Source organism: Planococcus citri, chromosome 2 (assembly GCF_950023065.1).
Source record: "Planococcus citri chromosome 2, ihPlaCitr1.1, whole genome shotgun sequence".
Lineage (NCBI taxonomy): Eukaryota > Metazoa > Arthropoda > Insecta > Hemiptera > Pseudococcidae > Planococcus > Planococcus citri.
In genome coordinates, this window is record NC_088678.1 from 47,223,858 (window position 1) to 47,247,370 (window position 23,513).

At 32.2% G+C, this 23,513-nt stretch overlaps 3 protein-coding genes across 4 annotated transcripts; 1 reads left to right on the forward strand and 2 right to left on the reverse strand.

Moving 5' to 3' along the window:
* The first annotated feature begins 990 nt into the window (after positions 1 to 990).
* Positions 991 to 5,380, forward strand: LOC135836147 (keratin, type II cytoskeletal 1-like). Its single transcript, XM_065350782.1, has 2 exons — positions 991 to 1,137; positions 4,295 to 5,380. The coding sequence occupies exons 1-2, from the start codon at positions 1,117 to 1,119 to the stop codon at positions 4,976 to 4,978; spliced, it is 705 nt and encodes a 234-aa protein (XP_065206854.1). The 5' UTR covers positions 991 to 1,116; the 3' UTR covers positions 4,979 to 5,380.
* A 9,492-nt stretch (positions 5,381 to 14,872) lies between these two features.
* On the reverse strand, positions 14,873 to 15,793 carry LOC135836150 (immediate early response 3-interacting protein 1). The gene is made up of 3 exons (XM_065350786.1): positions 15,572 to 15,793; positions 15,248 to 15,349; positions 14,873 to 15,123 (listed from the first exon to the last, which is right to left on the reverse strand). Exons 1-3 carry the CDS (start codon positions 15,660 to 15,662, stop codon positions 15,068 to 15,070), a joined length of 249 nt encoding a protein of 82 aa, XP_065206858.1. The 5' UTR covers positions 15,663 to 15,793; the 3' UTR covers positions 14,873 to 15,067.
* Positions 15,794 to 16,489: 696 nt separating this feature from the next.
* LOC135836149 (bumetanide-sensitive sodium-(potassium)-chloride cotransporter-like) lies at positions 16,490 to 22,804 on the reverse strand. 2 transcript variants are annotated; one of them, XM_065350784.1, is made up of 19 exons: positions 21,998 to 22,803; positions 21,746 to 21,926; positions 21,566 to 21,661; positions 21,211 to 21,473; positions 21,031 to 21,130; positions 20,831 to 20,970; positions 20,541 to 20,735; positions 20,055 to 20,277; positions 19,842 to 19,963; positions 19,199 to 19,334; positions 18,912 to 19,123; positions 18,577 to 18,818; positions 18,352 to 18,497; positions 18,164 to 18,287; positions 17,983 to 18,092; positions 17,590 to 17,704; positions 17,331 to 17,485; positions 17,139 to 17,250; positions 16,490 to 17,048 (listed from the first exon to the last, which is right to left on the reverse strand). In XM_065350784.1, exons 1-19 carry the CDS (start codon positions 22,259 to 22,261, stop codon positions 16,913 to 16,915), a joined length of 3,072 nt encoding a protein of 1,023 aa, XP_065206856.1. In that variant the 5' UTR covers positions 22,262 to 22,803; the 3' UTR covers positions 16,490 to 16,912. The 2 variants fall into 2 exon arrangements, with proteins under 2 accessions (XP_065206856.1, XP_065206857.1); XM_065350785.1 differs by lacking the exons at positions 19,842 to 19,963; positions 20,055 to 20,277 and having other exon boundaries at positions 21,998 to 22,804.
* Positions 22,805 to 23,513: the final 709 nt, after the last annotated feature.

Sequence of the window (23,513 nt, forward strand, 5' to 3'; positions counted from 1 at the left end):
CAAAACTGATGTAACCAAAAATAGATTTTTTTATTCAGCAACAAAATCCGAAGACGATGTTTGCTTTCAATTCAAACATTGCCCCATTATGACCCTAGATGCATGTAAGCATTCTATTAACCTATCAACGAGGGATACCTAATTAAAATATTACTCGATCCACGCATGAAAAAGAATAAACATCCGAAGCATTTACCTACAATGTAAGGTTACCGGTGGTCACACATTATTACTTGAACAAATTATTGCACGGTTCAGCGAGTTTTCAATGTTTGACGCCAAGTGAAGATAAATTGTGATTGTCTTGCGTAAACGCGTGCCATTTTTATATTACCTCCGTAGAATATGACTTTTATAACCTTACCACTAATATCCCAATTTACGGAATCCCATACCTCTCTGCCCCTGCACTTTAAAAAGATGATGCATCGAATCATTTACGAAACACGGTGTAGGTATTTTTTTTTTTTCTATTTCAACACACAAATTACCACAAATCTAGGTAGCCTAGTCAACGTATGTACTACATCCACAAACATGGATTCACTTATACTTACAAAAGTAAAGACGAATGAAATATAGATAAATTACCATCGATCATTAATTATTTAATACTTATACTTATTTATTGCAAAAAATATCAAGTACAAATAAGGTAAGTAACCTAACCAGACTGTGTGTCTGGTGGCGTGGATGGTGTACCAAGAGGACAAAATTTTCAGCCTTTATTTATCTCAAAAGTTACGATGACATTTACATCGATGTTCTTCCGTTAAAGGAAAAAAAGTGGTACTTCGGTAATAATCACGTAAAGGTGCACTCAGGGTCAAAGGTGAATAGTAACGATCGATCGTTACGTCTGCATGTACATCCGTATAGTTCATCTGCCTTATCTCACCGAGACTTGGACGACCGGGTGCATAGAGATTTCCCTTTCACACAACCGCGATCCCAAGGAGGTGAATAAGAACGACACGTTCCCCTCCCCAGGTACTCCCGCTTTATAAAGCAAGTACCACAATAAATACTTAAATAGTATACACATTGTCGGTGGTCTGTTCCAGTAAACACAGTGCTCGGGTTTTCGCTAATTCAATAATTCCTAATTTTTAAAAAATGGCGCATTTTTTCGTTTTGGTAAGTATTGCGAGTGTAGTGCCGAATTTTATTATTATTCGCGATTGATTTTCGAGATTGTGTTAAATTTTATTATTTTTATTATTTTTTGCGATTGTGTTTTGTGAATGGTTTAAGATCAATCATGGAGTTTTGTTTTGTTTCGTATCATTTTTCTCGAGATTTCAATTTTTTTCAAGTGTAAAATTTTTTCAATTTTAAAATTTTTTTGTGTTTAGTTCCTCGTATGTTTCACTTTGGTTCGCGAAATGAATTTACGTATTGATGAGCAAATGATATTTGTATCGGTATTTTTATGATTATTTATTATTATTTTTAAAGTCATTTGGAAGGCATTTTTCATATTGCATGTGTACTTTTCAAAAATTGTGAAAAAGAAATTCCAAAGTTGTACTGTCTTTAAATTTTTGGAACATGATTTACTTATAAACAGAGAATTCCTCATTTTAATTAAGTAGGTATAAATTTGAATTAAAATGAAAAAAATTATCAACAGCCCAGATTTTGATTCCTGATTGAGAATTTTTCCAGCTCTGAACCTAAAAGAACCACACTTTTTCTAATAAATTCGTAAAATTATAACTTATTTCGAATTTTAATGTTTCAACAACTACCCAAATTTGTAAAAAAAAATTACATTTCATTGGTGTATGAAAATTTTAGAAATTTGAGAACACTACCTATGTTGCAGATAAATTTTTGTTTTTGGAATAAAAGTTTTGTAGATCAAAATTGATTTTAAAAAAGAGTAAGCAGGTATATAATTTTATTTACCTATTTAAAACAGGGATGAACTGAAAAAAAATTGGAATAGAAAGAATCAAAGTCACTAGCTGTAAATCTCAATTTTTTACATAAAAATTAAACCATCTCAATTTTTACTATTTGTAACGAAAATTTCTCCACTTCTTCGAATTGGTAGGTATAGGTACCAATAGAATTTTTTCAGCTCTCGCTGTCCTCTTGAATATAAACTTTTGTTAAATATTGAAGAAGAAAGTTGGCTTATACCCTACGTCTTCCCCTCTCACCATTCAACTCAGCTTCAAATCAAAAGTGTTTTTGTAGAGTAAAAAAAAGTAATGATAACTTCACAAAAAGACAGTAAAATATCATTTATTTGCCTATCCTTCTGAGGTAGTTGTTAATTTAGACTTTTTTTTTAGAAATTAAAAATTTATTTCGTGAAATATTTTCCACAAGGATGCTTCTCAAAATGAAAAGAAGACGATACGAAACAAAACAAACAAACAAAAAAACCATTCTATTGGGTGTTCTGTTTGTGTTATGAAGGTTTCGTCTGGTTATACAGCAACCCAAACTGTATCAGTGTAAATTAATTTGCCAACCGTGGAGATTGAAGGGGCAAAATTATGTGATACCTTGTGATGTTCATAGTTCCATTACTTGAGTACCTATTGCAGATATTGTTGCTACCTAAAAGTATTGGCACCTCTCACAAAAACCACCTTTTCCTCAAGTTGACGTTACGGGCCCTAATTTTGAGATGATTGAAAAAATGAAACTATACCATTTTATTTGAAAATTTAATTTCTAGCTGAACCGGTCATCATCATTTTTTCATATCTTTAAAAGGGTGGACAGTATTTAAAGAATTCCATAATTCAAAGTAGGGTAGGTACAGGTACCTACATTTCTTTCTTTTTTCCTCTGGCCTGTCTCCTTCATTTTTTGAAGATACCAAAACATTGAAAAAATGGAATTTCCTACAGAAAGGTGCTATGGACATTCAAGGTATTTTCAAAATTTAAGGAGCTGAACTACCTAATTTGAGGAAAAAACTAAAAAAATAAAAACACATATTTTTTCTCTGTTGTTTTCTAATAAGTCCAGCACTTTCAGTTTTAAAGATAACTTGAATATATATGCAAAGGATCTTCAGATCTTGCTCATTTAAGGTATCCTAAAAACTGAAGGAGTTGCACTGACTTGAAACAAACAAAAAAAAGAAGAAAAATGTGTTTTTGATTTTTTTTCAATTTGGTTTAACTCCTTCAAATTTTAAAATAAGTAGGTTCCTCAAAATTTGAAGAGCACCTTTCTTTGTAGGAAATTTAATTTTCTACAAACTAGCTTATGTAACCACTGTTTTGCTATCTTCAAAACTGCAGGAGATAATCAAGAGAAAAAAAGAAAGAAATGATGGGCTTCATGGAAAAGGGGCCTTAGTCAATTTTTTTCTGATTTTTACAATTTCAAATAGACTTGAAATTTTTTCTATAATCAAACATTTTACAATTCGTTTTTTTTTTTTTTTTTTTCATGGAAGAACACTTCAGTCTTCAATATCACTGAATAACTATGGTGAAATTAATAAAAAAATATATTTTTAAATATATTCAGAAATTCAGAATTGTAAGAATCAAATAAACAAAAAAAATTGACTAAGGCCCCTTTTCCATGGAACTCCTTAAATGTAGGAATCCAACTTTTAAATCATGGAATTTGTCCATTGCTGCTCGCTCTTTCAAAGATGGGAAAAAGGTGATATGACCTTTTTGCTCCCTGACAATATAATTTCTTATGAGTAAGGTGTACCTAAATTTCATTTTTTAAATCATCTCAAAATTTGAGCCCATAACGTCAGCTTGAAAAATGTAGCAATTTTTTTATGAGATGTGCTTAATACCTACTTTTTGTAGACATTGTAGATTGAAAATGGTTGCACCACTTGCAGAAGTTTGGTATAGGGGCAAAGTGGGTGCCATTTGTTTTTGGTCTAATTTTAAAATTGAAGGTGTCACGATTGATGGAATTTTTTGAAGTGCTCTGTGCCTTTAATTATGTATGTACTTACATAAGCAAAATATGAACTTAACTTTTTTTGGTTGAGAATTTCAAGTTCTGTTAATCAATTTAGCCCATCTTTATATATTTTGTCTCTGTACAAAATTGAAGGCACCAGACCACTTTGAAAATTTCAATCATAAGACCTCCACTTTTCAAGTTTTATTAAATTTGAGGACCTTTTTTGAGCTTCCTATTGTGTAATTTGGGTTGCTACACTTCCAAGCAAATAATTCAATAGCACAATTAAACAGAACACCCAATACTCAGAAATTTTCAACCTGTAATCCAAAAATGAAAAAACCACAACCAACCAATCACCCCTTTTCTATGATTAATTTTCTTACAGACCGTGCTCGCCTCACTATTAGTATCGATCAACGCTGACGCCGCATTAGGCGGTGGCTACAGCCGCGGCCCCAGCTCCTTCGGCGGTGGCGGCGGATACTCCAGCGGGGGTGGCTACAGCAGCGGTGGCGGCGGATACTCTAGCGGAGGTGGTTACAGCAGCGGTGGCGGCGGATACTCCAGCGGAGGTGGATACTCCAGCGGTGGAGGTTACTCTAGCGGAGGATCCTATGTTCCAGTCCCAGTAGGACCATCGACCTACGAAGGACAATACGTCGACCAACAACTCTTAGAACAAATCCGTCAATTGCTGTTGAAAGAAGAAGCTAACTCAGGTTCCTCAGGCGGTTACCCAAGCTCATCCGGTGGCTACCCAAGCTCATCGTACGGTGCTCCATCCTCATCCTATGGTGCTCCATCGTCCTCCTATGGCGCTCCATCCTCCAGCTACGGCGCTCCATCCGGCGGCGGATGGTCTTCCCGTGTTGTCGGAATTGATCTCGAAGGTGTCAAACCAGCCATTCAAGTTGCTCAATACCAACAAAGCGGAGGAAGCAGCGGTGGATACCCATCTTCTTCATACGGTGCCCCAAGTTCCTTCGGAGGTGGTTTCTCCAGCCTAGGTGGATCGTACGGTGCTCCATCCAGACCATCGAGCTCGTACGGTGCTCCATCGTCGTACTAATTCTCCATACCCTAGTTTTCTCGCGTGCGCATCGAAATTTTCTCTCGTTCGTCTCGGAATTAATCTAAAATATGCATTTATGTAACATAAAATTTATAATTTAGATTCTATTCGCGCGATTTTTCTCTCCCCTTATACTCGAGGAAAATCGACTTGTCAATCTGAATGCAAGCAAAAAGTAGCGTGTAAATGTTTCATTTCTTTTTTTAATGTAAATATGACTGAGTATGTTATTGGATTTTTTTAAATTGTTGACGAGCTAATATTGCTCCTTTTGTTTTCATCTATGCATATTACTACGTATTTTTGTCGTTCAAAATCCAGCGTTTTCTTTTTTTTTATTTTTGTTGTAAATAATAAACGAAACATTTTTGTAAGTTACCAATAAATTATAAGTTTTTATCCATTGTTTTATTAATTCTTTGGTCTTTTTTGTAGGTGCAGCCCATTCACAAGCTACAGGGTGTTTCAGAGTATGTGTAAAGTCTTCGAACAGGTAATTATGCAATGTTTGCTGCATTGTGTAGGAATGATTGCCTAATCTGCGAATTTCAGAGTTGGTGGTAAGATCTCATTAAACGGTTTTTATTTTCAATTTTTTTCCTTTTCGATTCTTGGTTTCTTGCCAATTATGGTTGAACCACAGAAAAGAATACCTAGGTATTTTTTCATTTCAAAATTTTTTTGTTGATATATTCGGGGCTTTAAAAACTGCAAATTGACACCCATATTGCCTTTACATATTTTTGCATATTTTCACCAGAGTCGTATATTTTGGCCATAGGTATTTAGGGTAAGAAAACTCGCATATAAGTTAGGTGCATTCAAATATGAAAAAATAATGAAAAATTTAATGGGCAGGTACATTTATTGTTTGGTTTTTCAAATTTTAAACAAACACACTCAACAGAAAGTGATTGAATGAATCTGATCAAATCTGCTCAGATCAAAGTTTTAGTTGGTTTTTACCTAAGATATGTTCAACCCTGATAAAAATCCTATAGAGAGGACCTCTATCTTGAGCATTGGAAGGACAAATGTCATTTCAAAAAAAAAACATGAAAATGAATTTTTGATCACGGGTGAATGATACACACTACATTGAAAAGCGAGTAAAATTTGATGGATGAGTTTCAACTAACTCGTAGGTATTAATTAAGGGACTACGAATGAATTCTGATATAGAAGGATAATAATTTTGATAAATGAATATTCAACCGAAAATAAAAAAACAATTTCATTATTACAACTACAATTTAAAATTATTATTTGCTCATCATTTGGAAAAAAAATAAAAATAAAAACAATAAAATTGCAAATCCATCAAGTTTAGGCTTTAGCATTTTCAGATTTTAATCCCTTGTGAAAATTTGTCACCTAAAATTTCTTCACTTCTCAACATTCTAGGTTGGTAGGTCTAGGTACCTACCTATCCATTTCCCTCATTATTTTTCAAATTACCTACGCTCTATTTTCATAAAAAATCATTCGTAACTCCTTTAATTTGCGTTTTGGGCAAAAACTCGTTTGATTAAACTTTGCTCAATTTTCGACGAACTATCCAACATTTGAAGTCAAAAATTCATTTTGTTATATCCAAAGCCATAGAAAGATCGGGGGAAGAGAGACAATTTCCCTGAAGCCTCAATTTTCAAAAGAGTCTCAGAAGTGTGGGATCAATCATAAATCATTCAGGCTCTGAACTTGAAACATTTACCCAGGTATGGGAAAAAGTTGCTTCAACTTTAAGAAAATAAATAATTCATCAAAAAAGTGTTGTTCTCAGATTTATACTTCATTTTAATAACATTCCTCTACCAATTAATTTATTTTGGAGGGGGGCTGGAGGAAAAATTACGTTTTCTGGGCTTTTTTGGCTCCTGACGGTTCCAGTTACATTCAAAATTTTCAGTCCAATCACCCATGTTCCACACACCCTATAGAAGACTTAATTTATTAAGCAAATTGAACTACATTTAACCCCTTAAAATTCTAAATTATTTATTATTTTTTTGTAGTCAACGTCAAATCCTCAGTTTCCTACATCTCATAGTTGTCAAGAAACCAGTAATAAAACAGGAAAAAATTGAAAGTAAAATGCACGTTTTCAACTCCTGCAATTTAAAGGTTATGCAAATGCAAAAATGCTAAATATTGTAGATTCGCGAAAGAATGATCAGAATCCAGAAGAACCCATCCCTATGGCATTTTGTCTTCATGGTTAAAATTATTCGAAAGAATAAACTATACCTCTACGTAGGTAGTTGCTCTAAAATTTGCCTAGCTGGAAAATTTAAGGGGCCGTAATCAACTCTGAACGAAAGAATAAAAATTTTGAATTTTTCCTCAAGTAAAAACTTGCCTTCAAAATGGAAGAATTCCAAAAAAACAAAATTGAGCTTTTTTCAACTTGAAAAACTACAGCCTTTTTTTTAAATTGTCAAAATTTTAGGTTTCCTCAAATTTGCCCAAAAATTCTAATTCCAATTTCATGTGCTTAAAAATTTTATTTTCAATGTTTTCAATCGCCTTGAAAATTCTACTCCCTCAAAAACCAGAATATGAATGTAAATTAAATCAACTCACACTCTCAGTTCAAGTTTATGAAGGTAAAAATGTCATCTCGATGGGTTCGCTGTACACTTCTGAGCATTTCTCTTCAATAAGTGTTGCATAATTACCAGTTGGAAGGCGTTACTTTTACCTTGTACACCCTGTAAACTTTACATGTGGGCTACAAGTATGGAATACTTTTTATTTCACGTGTTTTTTTTTTGTCAGTACGATTCACCTGTCACAACAAAAATTAGGATTGATTGAAATAATGAGTAAGTAAGTATTTAATGTTAGATTGTTAGTAACCTTGAGACTGATTCCCATTTCCCTGGGAAAAGTCATATAAAACAAATTCACTTTCAGTTACAACGTTTTTCGATGAAGAAATTAGAATGATAATTTTTTTAAAGATTCCGAAATAACGAATAAATCACGTTAATTACACATGACGAAAATTTCACTTTCGACAAGATGACGATTCTGTCATCAACAATGACATATAGGCACATTTTCCCATTTCTTGGCTTATTACCTACCTATACGAATTATTATTATTATTACTACTGAGAATCGCCTGCTAAATTACGTTTTTTCCCTCTTTCATTACCATATTCACAAAGTTACGTGAAAACTTTTGCAATGCGCGATAATAAGCCTGAATGTGCAAAAGAAGCAGGTACAAGCACCCGAGTGTTGTTTAGATTACCTACGACGAATTATCAATTTAATAATCCCGCGGATATACGACACCTTCATCGATGGTGGTATTAACCTATGATGTAATAATAACAGCTAAAATCATGTTGTGTTTCCTAATCCAACAACGTCTGACTCTGACGTTGGTTATTTAATGAGAATGCATTTCAATATGCACAATCCGAATCGAAGCTGCAATCGCGACGAATAAGTGAGCAGTAAGTAATTGCTCTACTGATTTTCGGAAACAATATGGATGAATAAAACAGCGGGAGATAAGTGTCAGTGGATTGTTGTTGTCGCACAAGCAGCATTGACGAAAGTTACATAATTTCCATTAAATGCGCTATGCTTATATACGATTTATTTGATTGGTTATAAAACGAATTAAAATTACTTAATTCTATATCTATACACATACCAACGTATTTTATTAAGGACGATACTCCATTGATCCAAAAAAAAAAAATCATAACCTCGATTTTTTGGTAGGAATCTTGGTAGGTACAAATGTACCTAAGGATAAAATATAAATAGGCCCAACTGTCCTTTTGAATTGAGAAACTTTTACACGAAAGAATAAGAAATAATGATGATAATGAAAAATGCCTCAGTCTACCTACATCTTGTATTCGGTACACGATTACATTTTTTTAATACACGTTAAACATCTCAATTAATGACATAATCTCTGATGATGAACAGCGATGAAACTCGTTAACACGTACAGTTTAGCAGAAGAAAAGAATGATGATGACGATTGGGTAATAATTTGTCAAATTTATACCTACACTTCGAGGTTTTTTTTTGTGAAATATTGTTTCGCATTTGTAAGTATTGAAATGGTGTAATTCGTCGTTTTCGTTTCAACTTTCATCACTACTTCGAGCAACTTTTTCAATTTTCTTCTTACCTATTGAGAAATTATTCGAGTATTCGTACGTGAATCCAAGTACCTACCAAGGAGATGGTCAACACTTATCCCTTCATTACTTTTATCATCATTACTCAATACTCGAGGAAAATTTTATTATAATTTATGTGAAATCACATTTCTGCAATTACATAGCATATTATGAGTAGGTGCAATGCCATGTGAATTGTAAAATCATAACTGCTCAGTCTGCCCTGTGTGAAAATCATCTGCATAAATATCTAGCAGCTTAGTTAGTACCGACTTACTTTACTACTGCTAGAGCGAATAAGAGGACGACGTAGTTGAGTAGGATGAGTAAATGAATCCCTGGCTTAGAATTTGAGATCAAGAAAAGGAAAACTCTCTGCGATAAAATTTTCCAACTCTCTCCCTACCGGCCACAAACGTCTAATAGACATCTATTAGATATTCTTTTCAGCCAAAGATACAGCTAATGGATAACTGGAATAGCTGAAATTACCTTGTTTTAATAACTGGAAAGTACCTTTTATATAGTATTACATGGTAAATACAAGGCTAATAGATATCTGTAAAGCATTATGGCTGCAATGCGCTAAAGAATAGATATCTATTCTCCAATGCCTTGTAGCCATAATGTTTTACAGATATCTATTGGATGCTTCTCAGCTATTAAAACGACTGAAATTCGCCCTGCAAAATGAAAGTGCTTTTAACAATCTACAACTTGTTTATTTGAGAAAATTTAAAGAAAACTCAAAGTGTTCAAAAAGTAATGGGTAATATGTATTATAATAAGTGGCAAAGTTTTACATTATTCAGGTATAATTGGAGAAGAATTTGCGGAAATAATAGCAAAATGGTGTCAGCAGCATATTCACTTTATCAGTAAGTTAGTACATATTAATATAATTAACATGAAAATAAGAAGTTCATGGTTAGGTAGGTAGGTAGGTACTATACAGATCTATACTTACATATTATCATATATTTCATAAACTATTTCTACCTATAATCATGAGTTTCATAATTTCATGTCAGTTATAAATCTACTTACTACGTAAGATAAACATGCTGCTGACTCAATTTTTCCATTATTTTCCGCGAATTCTTCTCAAATCGAACCTGAATCACTCGGAGTTTGTCACTTATTATTATTTTTTGAACACTTTGAGTTTTCTTTACATTTAACATAAATAAACACGTTTTACGATGCATATTTTCTTATCAAAAAGCGAAATTGAAGAAATATCAACTTTAAATGTAATTTAAGAACTCAATTAATTGTAATTTATTGCAATTGCGGCCATTTTCAAGCATAAAATAACGAGAATACTTATTTCCGATGCACACTCTCCCTTCTATCATGACAACTGGAGCAATACTAAAGTTATTGTTCAAGTTTTGGTAGTAACTGAGTGAATTCTGACATCTATTAGACATCTAGTTGCTATTAATTTTTGTTTAGTTATTTAATATCTGGTGACAATATATTTTAGCTATATTTAATTTTTTTCTAATAGATATTGTAAATTTGGGCTTATAGCTAACTATTAGACGTTGCTTGATATTCCATTCAATAGAATATTTTAACAACTTTTCCAAATATCTGAAAGATAGCTAATGAATAGCGGAATGGCTGAATAGCTGAAAAGCTGTTGCAGACATAAATATTCTGTCTATTAGAGATTTGTGGCCGGTAGGGCTCTACCTTTTTTCCATCACTTTTAATGTCACCAAAATGCACTGCTCGTGTTTCAAGACATTCTAAAAATTATTTCGATCTTCTTGGCCTGCACCACGAAAAAATAAAATCATTCGCAAAAACATAAATTTATAAAGTACCTATACCCACTTAAAGCAAAACAAACAGCCAAGTTGATATTAATGAAGAAGATTAACTCAGGTATTTTGAATAAATTTCAGCACAAAAATTGTTAAATTATGTGCCCATGCCGTAATGTAATATCTCATGATTAATCATAAGCGCGGATTGAAAACGCTGATAAAGCAAAGCATGCTTATGTAAAATTACTACGAGTAGAGTAATTTCCTAAAATCACAGCGAATGAATAATTTTCAGTGGTAAGTAAGTATTATGATAAAAAAATAGGACGAGCAAAAAGTATGAAAATTATAACACATTTGAAGATTGAGCAATGCACGCGGAAATAAAATTATGGGTTAACTTTGACAGAATAAATTAATGATTTTATAAGAAAAAATTCAAATGTTTAAGTCGAGCATAACACGACGTAGAAGAAACGTGAAGTTTACTTAACAACGTGCGTATAAAATGAAGAAGAGGTATTGTACCTCTACCTGCCGACACCTGGGATGAGTGCTTTCTTTCATTCTTATGGGATCTAGTTCCTATATCTTACAAAGATAGGTAGAGGTACTTATTGACTGTGGAACAGAAAGTTCGATGACATGTACGTAACTTGAGATACACCACATATGGGAAAGGGACTTGATGTTGATATCATCTTTAAGAAAGGCAGGAATTCAAAATCCTGCTGTGTGAAATAAATTGGGCGATGGATTTATTAAACGAAGCATGAGAGATTGGACTTGGTGTACAGTACAGTACATAGCTAGTTTGTCCTCAGCGGAGTTGATAGGTAGGTAGTATTTTTCGAGGCGTCAATTTCGTTTTGGGTGAGAAATGGTGTATTTTTAATCTTTTCTTCGAAAAGTGCCATCCAATAAACCCCTGAAATATGCGTTTTGGCATGTTGTACTTGATGTTCTCAGGTCAAAGTTCTATACTTTTGATATAGGTATGTGAAAAAAATCTATTTACTCTCTGATGCCAATTTTTTGTTTCTAAAATCTCAAATCCTAGAGAAAAAGGAAGTTTTTGTGTTTTTTTTTCGTCAAAAAATCCAACAGATTCCAATCTGCTACCAGCGGTTACCAGTTAGCAAAGTGGACAAACCGTTTTCTTTTCTTTTTCTTTTTAAAAATAAAGTCTATGGGTAATTAGCATTTGTTTGTTAAAGAAGCGGGTGAATAAATGAATCCAAAGAAAATATAAAAATATAAAAATAAAATATGTTGAAGTATCTCAGAGACCAAGACAATTGTAACATTCTATCCAAGTTCTGACAAAAATAAATTTTAAAAAAGTTTCTAAGCAGACTAATAAATTAGGTACCTCTACCTACGCAAACTAATTTTTTAAATTTTTTATTTAAAAATAAAATATGTGACCATTACCTATCTACATTTTTTAGTGAAATGAAATCTAAAATTTCTTCCATCATTTAATTGCAAGAAGTTTATTATTAACATGAAGGGACTTGAATCTATTAATTGGTATATGTTGAAATGTTGAGGAATTAAAACACATAGAAGTCTGAAAATGAAAAAAATATATGCATTTCTTAAGAAAATAATATAGGTAGGTACTTATTTATGAAAAAAATTCCATAATCAGCCAATTATTATTTTTTAACGTGCTGAAATAGATGAAACAGTTTCTTTCATTTTTCAAATAAATAAATAAATAAATAAACGGTGTAAATTTAGAATTTTTTTGAATGTCCAGTCGCAATTTGTAAGTCATAAAAAATAAATACCTATTCATTAAAATTTGAGTATCGAGTAGCTGCCAATTTGCCCTTTACTTGAAAATAATGTGGGGTGAGGTATCTCAAATGTACTACATAATTACTTTTGTGCAAAAAATAAATGGGTCACATTGAATAAATGATATTCGCATTAACTCAATTTTACCAATTTCTTTCATCACTAAAATGTTTCATAGTCGTAGGGGTACTGCCAACTCAGACTAGTATTGTCTAAATTCATACGTAGACTACATTTTTTCATCTTTATGGCCTCAACTAGTCCACTACATGTATTATTTATAAAGTACCTACCAAAAAAACCTACAAATATTTGTACTCAATATCAAATTACACGTTTATATTTCCATTTTCCAAGTGGCCAGTTAATTAACATTTTGTATTGTATGAACATTATAAGATACAGCACCCATAATATTTTAAAAATTATCTCAGTAGGTATAGGCGTTTATTCGTATGTGTAGGTAAGGTACAATTGCCATATACACACATATTATTATTGCGTTATCGAATAATCAATAATAATACAAATGTACAAAACACCAAACAAATATATTACATCACGAAACTGGATACGATATTTGTGTTAATTCAATAATCGAATGACCCACATTGCGGCAATATTTAAATGACTTTTTAATAATCTTATGTAAAATTTCTTTATTGAAAAGACCATTATAAAGAGAAGAAAATGAAAATTCACGGTAAGTACCTATCTGATAAAAAGAAACTCGTTGATTAAATAAAACTATCATCAATGCGTTAGGTTGAAAGATGTTTATATTCGTTTGTCGCTTTTCAAAAGTACCTATACATGCTACGTACTCACGTATTATGTTCCTAGTATGTGGTATGTAGGTAGGTCTGATACCTCATTGTATTTATCTTTACAGGTGGCCAATACACATAGGTGTAAAATTATAACATAGGCACCTCTACTGGCTGTAATCACTTGGGTATGTTCCATGTTCTCGTACAACTCATTCATAGGTTCATTCATAAACTAATGTAAGTCTAAACGTAAGCCTATGTACCTTGTACCTCTGGTCGTAGTACGTTTGTCATGGAAAAATATACCCTGCACAGCTGCAAATTCTTGAGCTAAAAAACAGAGCTGCATGCCTACTGATGAAAAAAAAATAAAGAATGCTCGTTAAAGATCACATTCTACAGGTAATTGGTTCCGAGAAAATGAAAGGTCAGCATCTTCTTAATTAGTTGAATTGAAAATTCATTCAAATAGAGGATATTTTACCAATATACGTATATATTTCGTTGTGTTTGCCATTCGATGTGGGTAAAGGTATGACGAAAGTACATTTCAAATTTCAATAAATGAAATGATAATTTTTTGTTTGTTTTTAAATGAAACCTATTCAATTATACTCTTCGAGTCTTGACAGAATTTCTCATCAATATGACGATACTTATCCAAGGATTACTAAACAGCTCAAGATGAGAATTTTTTGAAACGTAATTTTCATTTTTTTAAACAATGATTTACCATTGACACAGGCCATTTCAATCAAACCTGTTTCATCAGATGACAATTCTTTAATTTCGATGTAAAATATTACCAGCAATAATTCACCGCGAAATATGTACTTGCATTGTGTACGTGAGATAGTTACAAAAGTAATAAGTATGATGAAAACTTTTAAAATAATTTGTAGTTTGAAGTATTATTATATCATATGGTACAAAATTTGACACTAATTTTTCTTTTTAATTGTTTCAATTTCTCATTTCTCAATGATATTGGCCTTGCTGGAGATATTAACCTACACGTTTTGAACAAAAAAAAATTACAATAAGATTTATTTGTTGGATTTTGCAGCATGATGAAATATTTTTAGTCACAAATAAGCGATGGTGGCCAAAAATTGAAGGAATTCAGTAATTTTCGAAGCTATTTACAAAGTTTCATCAATGTGAAATAGAAAATATTCCATTATTTTACAGTCGAAAACCTAATATTGAAAGTGTAGGTATAAGTACTATGAAATTATTTACTTAATCTTTCATTTCAGAAAATTTGAAGCGAGTTGAAAATTCAGTAAGTAATTTATCGAGTAAACTTTTCATAGCACGTTTTTTTTTTCAATTCGCTCATCATTTTACGGGGTTGAAAAATATAAAAAAGAAACGAAATACTTATTGAAGAAAAAATGTAATCCTATGTAACAGTTAAAACGTAATGAAATTTATACATAGTAAATAATTTTCAAAATTTATATCTTCTTCGTAATAGAAAAAACAATTGAAAAATGATTAAAAAATTATGTACATATCATTCTTTAGAAATATATCAATCGCCGACGATTCCGTTCGAATTTTGATAACATTCTGTCAGCCCAATATCACCTTGATCAGAATCGTCAAGGTATTCAAAACTATAAGAGGTACTGGAATAAAAAGAATACAATATTATTAGAATACAATTTTATACAAGCACATGTCAATGTAAAAATAGAGGACTGAGAATTGGTGGAAAATTCTCAAATCATCGCCAAGTCACAATAAACTTACTTCTCATAACAGTTCGAATAGATCTGATCAAATTTAAAATATTTGATTTAACCGAAGGTGGCTCTCCGAATCCTTGATTCATATTTGTGGTTGACCATCCAACTGTTCAAAATAATACATTCATTAGAATGAGCTCAACGTAGAATAGATTTCATAATACATGAATGTATCAAAAAGTGATCGTAGCATGAGGGGGCAGATTTTGCAGATCAAACAGAAGGCGAGTGAAGCAAATGCATGTGTTACGAGATCACTTCTTGCTACTTGTTTTCTAATTTATCATCGTAAATCAGTAGATCGGTAGAATAATGATTATAAACTTACTTTTGGCTAAGAATCGTTCTTCGTGTAGAACACATATTGCATTTAAAAATAAAATTGATGCTTCAAATAGATTCCACAACGTGATGGCCATTTTATAGACAATACTGAGATATTTTTGTACAAACTAATCTATTTTTTTGAAGACTAAATCGAATAATTTTTCACATTTTTCTTCGAAATACTCGGTGTTTCTATTGTTTACTACGTGTCTTATCAGCTTACGCCATTTTCTTATCATTTTCGTGGTGTCCGTAATTACCAAATGCATTGCCATTGCCCATCAAAATAAACTGGTATTTACATGGTAATTTCAAACAAATATCATTTTTTGTTTCGTTCCTCGTAAAGTTCCTCGTTCCTCTTCCTTTCCTCCTTCGCACCGTTCGCACTCGCAGTCCTTCCTACCAAATTCCCTGCAGGTCTCCTGCTCCTCGTCTTGGTCTAGTCATGTTTATAAGAATTATTTTTTTTACGAAACAAAATTCCTCCATTGTTCTCATAAGCCGCTGCCAATCTTGTTTTCTCTCATTTGTCATTGCCAGTCGTCTCAACTCTGAACTCTCAACTCTCAAGAAAATAATGATCAGATACATGATATGAGAATAAGGAATAAAATAAAATTGATACCGCGGAACTGAAATTTGAAAGTGAGATCTACATGTAGACGCTAGACAGTAGCCAAACCCTTCATTCATTTCATGAAATAAAATTGAGAAATGAGAATAAGTAGGTATAGATCAGCGAACAATGATTCATTCATATCCATTTTTTAATATATTGATTCCCGAAAAAGAAAAGAACTAGCAAAAAATACATTTCCTCTCGTAAGATTTAAGATTACTTCAAATCTGAAAAAAAAACAATGAATGCATCAATTTTGAAAAACATTAGTTTGGACTTGAGATGAAATTAAAAATGTTTCGAGGCGAGATCGCAAATTTTTAATTACCAAGTACAACAACTTATCTCACACCAATCAAATAATCTTCAATTAATTTACTGCAAGTTAAACAAAATACATCATTATTCATTACCTAACTAAACACCTCGTAAAAATTAGAACATTTTTTAATATCAAAATGAGATTACAGGGATTACTTAAACACAATGCACAGTAGCATGCATAAGTACACAAAACATAAAAAAAAAATTATTTTTTAGTCATCATAAATACTGCGTATTATCGGATATTTTACCAACACAGTGACGAATTCACACTTCACAGCCAATGTGAATAAAATAAAAAATTCTAGAAAATAGAATATCTTATTTCTTCAATAAATTAAAAGTGACGCTAAAAATCGAAATAAAAAGTTAGAAGGTAGATTAGACATAAGTAACCTATGTATAAAATGTTAAAACTGAAGTTTGATTTCCCCTGACTAACAAAAACGGAGGCATGTCTTGAGTAAGTGCCTCTAACCAAGACATGTATAGGGCAGCTGATATCACAGATTTGCGAGGAATTGGCAGTGTCCTAGAAACAGAAACCGAGAATCATTTTTTAATAAATAATTTAAATGGCTGTGTCTAGTTATGAATACCTATGTTTGCAGTTTACACTTACATTACGATTAAATTAGCATCCTGAGAATGTTCCAATAAAAGTTCCCTTAGCCTTAAATGGCGATTAGTTTTATCTTGCATTGTTGACAAGTCAGTTTCAGAGATGATAATTTCTGCAAATTCAACAACATAAATTTTCGTATCTAACATAGCCTAATTAAAAATTTTACATTAGAAAATACTTGGAAATTACTTTCGTCCGAAGGTTGATCGTTAGTTTTTGTAACAAAATCTTTTATTAGACTCTCGTAAAAGAGATTCGTTTCTTCTTGGGGCTTCTTCATTAATCCGGTGAAAATAGTCAAATCGGAATAGTCAATTCGAAATTTAGATAACAGGCTAGCCATGCTGTAAAATAAATTAGTCATATTACGTACAAATTTGAATTCATGTATCATTAAAAATTTGTTTCAAAAATTGCATTTTTCAGTCTGTGAGCGGCAAGTACTTACTTTCGCTGTTCGAATTCCAACGTATCGTTATTTGCCGATAAAGCAAAAACTCTTAATTTACAACTAGACCAACTTCTTCTTGTACTAATTATATAAGGCAATAAAAGCGTCAATCCTACAACATATGTGTTCAGCGTAATGTTTCACATAAAAAGCAGATAATACACATGATCATGAATCATTCAGAGAAAAAAAAACACATTCGTACAGTGGAATATAAAATGAAATCTAGCTGCATAGGTATAATATGTGTATGTAGGGTATTAAAAAGCACGTTCAAGTTCAAATTCATGTTAGAAAGCAGTGTAGCTGATTTTCATCAAATAAATCAAATCATTTGCGGGATAAAAACAAACTGAATGTGTTTACAAGACATTAGTGCTTTGTGCTTACCTCCATCGTCGTAAAGCCACCACACATCAATAGTTCCTTTTTTCTGCTTTCCTTGAAACTGAGTCACTCTGTTGATCATATCACCGGATAGCTCCATGCCATCTTTATATCTATAAAAAAAAAACTTCATGAAACACTATACTATCATGTATCAGTGAAACCAATGAATTATATAATAAACCTATAAATATCATTTGTTGCGATGTCTTCGTAGCTATCATTGAGTTCGGAGAAATTAAGATCACCATTTTTACGTTTCGATGCACCATCGTCATTAATTTTTATCGCCTCGGGTTCTCCGATGTCTGTAAATAAAAATATCTTCAGCACAATGTTCATGAAAAATAAAAAATTAAAAAATCTACCAACTTATGCGTTGATTGACATTGTTGAATTCATATTTTGTAGAATAAATATTTTTGGATATTTGGTCTTGGTTTACTTTCAAATGAGAAAAATCCAATCCGGTTTTCACTCGTAAAATGCAAACCGCTATATGGCTATCAAGAGCTTTACTGAAATTTTCAAATAAATATAATCATTATATTTAATACGACCAAACTATCTCGAAAAATTAAACAGAAAAAGTCATACTGGATTATATTGAAATACATATCCAAATCTTTCTTGGAGCTTGTAGTCCAATTATTTTTGTATCCCATAAGTAAAACATTGGGACGTAATTTTCCGAGACCAGTAGCTTGCATAAGAGATTTGGCACCATCTTCGAAAGAAATATCGTCCACTTGAGCAAAAAAGGCTTTGATTCTATGAAACTTCAACCAATTACGAGCTTTCGTAGTGTAGTCTCTTTGTTCATTTTGAGGCACGTGATTCTGTAAGGACATATTGTTTTTGAAATTGTTATTACTATTTTTTTTTTTTTTTTTTTTGAAAAAAGGTGAAATGAGAAAAAATTAAATACCAACCGTATGAATATGTCCACATATCATCAAAGACAGATGTTTGGTAATGAGTCGAGCAAAAGTAACCAATGGAGGACGATGGGATGGCAAACCGGATAATACCAGAATTTGCGGCCTATAATTTTTTACATGATCGGCAACAGAGTTCAAAGCATGAACACTCAGCAAAGCGTTATTGTACATTTGTGCTTGCGTACTCGAGCCCCAATTCACGTCTATAATAGAAAGTGATTATTTATTTTATGGTATGCAGTAAAGAATTTAAAACAGAATGCATCAAAAATACAAACCTGGTTTCTGATAGGTGATAAATAAATAAATACCGAGTACTATTAACACGGTTATCAAAGCGGTTACCCAATTAATCAGGAACATGATGCATAAGCATAAAACTGAACCAAATAAACTAATCCACATGTTATATTTCTGGAAAAATAAATGCCAATTCAAGTCTTCAATCTGAACATAGGCCGCGCATTTACGTATATAATTAGATATAATTTTTCGCCTGTTTTCATCGAGAAAAAGCGACGTGAGGTAAAACAATACAAATCTACAGAAAAAATCATTTCGTTCTCCTTCATGGCTAAAATTTCAAACATTATTTCAAATTCACGTATTTATCGTGGAAAATAATCGCTTAACTAAAAACCTAGTGACTATTTTTTCGAAATGAATTACAGAAGTACATAATCAAATCATTAATACCATTGATTTCCATAAATACTGCAGTAACGTAATGTTTTTTAAATTAATCGATTTTTATCAAATTGATAACCTCGCACAATATCAATTCCTTCTTAAGTAATGACACAGAACGATGTCACGTGATAAAAACGAGACTTCTAAATCGCATAAAAATTAATCAGTCTTCATCTCAGGTTCTAAAATTACTCAACGATAAAAATCTCAAACCGAATGATAATCCCATACTTTGAAAGTTGGCCTCCATCCGATTGGTTGAATTAGAGAAATATGAAAAGTGCCAAAATTAATGACCGCACAGGCAGCTAGCAGAAGTATGGTTACAATTGGCGCCAAAGTGTTCATCTCACCTGGGAAAATGTAGGTACATGATTTCATCAAATTTAGGGTTAAAAATGATTCATAAAATTTCTCAAAATTACATTTCAACGTTTCATTTACCAGATAATAATGAAATGAATCCAACGATGATAATAAACGTGTAAACTTCAACATTTGTGGTGAAAAGGAAGTTGAAACGACATAATTTTGGATAAAGTTTATCAGTTGAAAGTATTTTAAATGAAACAACGGCCGTTTTGCAATTGACAAAAATACAGTATAATGTGGCTATAATTGTGGCAACGTTTATCGCCTCTTTTCCCGCGATATACCTTTCTATGATCTGAAAATTATATCAAGATTAGTCATCGTCGCATGAAATTTCAAAATTTTTAATTTCACATAATTCTGATAAAATATTCGAAGAAAAGCAAAACTCGTTATCGAGTAAAAATTGACTTCTGTAGTAGGATTTTCGCCATAAATATTTACTCAGAAAAAAATCAATAGATTATATTTTTCAAGCACCAACTTGAACGACACTTGAAAATTAAATACTTGAAAATTTTAGACTACGCAGTGATATTTTGGGAAATGAATACTCACATCGTACGAGTACACCGGCTTTTGTTGACAAACATAATTGGAACAGAAAACAGAAAGATTTGATTTATCAGTGGATGAGCTTGAATCAGTAGTTTGCGTAACTGTTCCAGAAACTACGACAGCTGTGACTAAATAAACTATGACACCGATAATGATAGATAAAATTGTTCCCTTCGGGATTGTTCTCAATGGATCCTGAAATCGCAATAAAATATGTTAATTAATTCTTTTACTACTGCATTTTAAATCGCAGAAGAGTCCATATCATCAATTGTTATGTTTAGGCCTACCTTTAAACGACCGGAAGCATTGATCCCGCCTAAGAATTCGGCAAAAGCAGGATAGAAATATGCAAAAAACAAAAATACACTCGTCTCGCCATCAAACTTTTTTGTATACTTTGAAAATAAATTATTTTCCAACGTAGAAACTGAAAAAATATATAGATTAGAAAACGCCAAAAAGAGCAACGATATTAAACATTGTTTACCATTAAAAGGAGCGACTTGAAGAGTATATAATCCAAAACTGAAGCTCGTTACAAAATACAGAAACGCCGCAGCAATGAAAGCAAAAAGTAAATTTCGAATCTACATTGAGAAATTGAAATAAAAAATTATTTTCAGGAAAAAAGTACAAGAAAATCGAAAACTAGCTCGATTATTCGTACCTTTGTGCAAAAAAATGAACATCTAATACAGAAGAATGAAAATGCTACCAAAAGCGTAACCAGTGTAAATATAAAAAATGAAAAATAACGAGTGTCTCGAATTCCACAGTCGAGTAAACAACATCCAAACAGATCCTTCACATATTCCGTTAAACCTAAAATGTACATTGAGCATAAACCAACGTTTCCAATCAGTAGGACGATTCCAATAGGAATGCCGAATTCTGGACCGAGGGAACGGGACATCATGGCGTAAGTTCCTCCTGAGAAAGTTGAAATTTTTGTAATGAAGTACATATTTTGTAAAAATCGCCATTCTTGAGCGATACAATACTGAAGAATTTAAATAAATTACCTTCTTTAATGAACCCATTTGTACCAATGGCACAAACTGACAAAGCTGTAACCATACTGACTACTCCTCCAAAACACACTAATAGAATACTATTCACTGAAAAGTTGCATTATCAAGTTTCAATTTATCAATTCAAATATTATTTTAATTTACTAAAATGCATATGTATTGAAAATTTACCCAAACCAGCTTCTGTTACTATCCATACAAAACGTAAAAATAAAATTGCACCGCAAATGCCGAATAAATTTGGTATCAAGACACCTTCTTTCCATCCTAATTCAACCAAACAATGAGAATTGATGAGATGAGTATTTTTCGTGTGAGTTTCTTCGTCTACTTCGTCGATTTCAGCTTGATGCTACAAGTGAAATTAAAAATTAGGATGCCGGTTTTGAAAATGTACACACATTATAATGAAATAAAGTGAACCTTAGGGATAGAAACTGGGTTATGAAGATCTTCTAGAGTTGGACGATAAGCTGCTTGAATGGACATTATATGCCTATAATTGTCCAATCTTGGTAAAGCCTCCCTGGTGAGGTATTTGGAATTAGAAGTTCTGGCATAATGATTCTCCTTTTCGCTTTCTTCCGGGCATAATTTTACCGCTTCTTCATTTTTACTTGGATCCACTGTTTCCACGTAAAACCGGGTGCACTTGATTTTTGATAATTCGACATTTTCGGAGTCCATATTAGAAAAATGGTGATGAACCGAATTGAATATGTGGTCAACTTCAACTGAAACCCATTTTAACGAGAACCGACGGAACAGACTGCATCGTTGTACCGCTCACAGCATACTAATATGATAATGAAGTATGATGTATGACTTTGGCGTTAACAGTTACGAGAACAGCTGAACTCTGCTGAACCGCTGAACTATCGAATTATCAATGTTCGTAAAACCATTACTACAATTATGAACTATTTAATTATACGTATTACAGTCTTGCAATTTTATAATTGATTTTTTAAACCGATTTCATTCATCGCAAACATTAAATTAAATACCGAAACCGAGTGATGAATGAACTTCACAAACCACGAAGTACAGCTGAGCTGACAATTGAAAACGTTGGCAGTAATTATATTATGGAAGAGGAAGATTGAAGATTAATTTTCGGGATTTAATATATATCAGTTTCAAGAAACTCATTCAAATTTCAATTTACATAACTTACAACTTACAACTCGATTTCGTTTCATTTTCAACTTTTTTGATGCAAAAAAATTTCAAAATTTGAGACCGGAAACCGGAAATCCGGAAAAATTGCCGGAATGCAGATGAAGCGGAAAGTGGTATGCAGATTCTGAAAATAACACCTTGATCGTAATTGATGTTCATGCACCATTAGGTGTTTATCACTAGATCAGTTGAGGATAAAAATTACTAATTACTAGAGACTAAGGATACTTTTCGGCATCGTGTGCTGTCGAGTGCTTTCGGCTACCCTCGTTTGACTTTATTCTTTGTAATGATTCAAGTTCCCTGTTCCTGTTGATGAGATTATTGAGATTTTGATATTTTTAATTTTAATTATAATATTCGAATATTATATTGTCTTTTACATATTCTTCATTGTCTTTCTTGTAGAATACAATAATTTTTTGTTGCTTAATAATATACTTTGGGTTAAATGCCTGGTGAGCAGTTGGAAATCTGATTATTAGATTTTTTTTTTCAACTTTGACTTTGACTGATCATGATGTGATATCAATCTTCTTTTGAAAAACTTCCAAGTTCCAAATGTTTGTACAACAACGTCACTTCTGTTAAAGTTTTACATTTTCTTCAAATTGAATTCGAAAGACTAGTATCATCACAGCTGTTTTTTCTTTATATTTGGTAATGTTCGGATTGGAAACTAAGTTGTCTAACAAGAGTACAAGACTGTCGACGAAATATGAAACAGATTAAAATTCAAAAGAAACAGGACTAACAC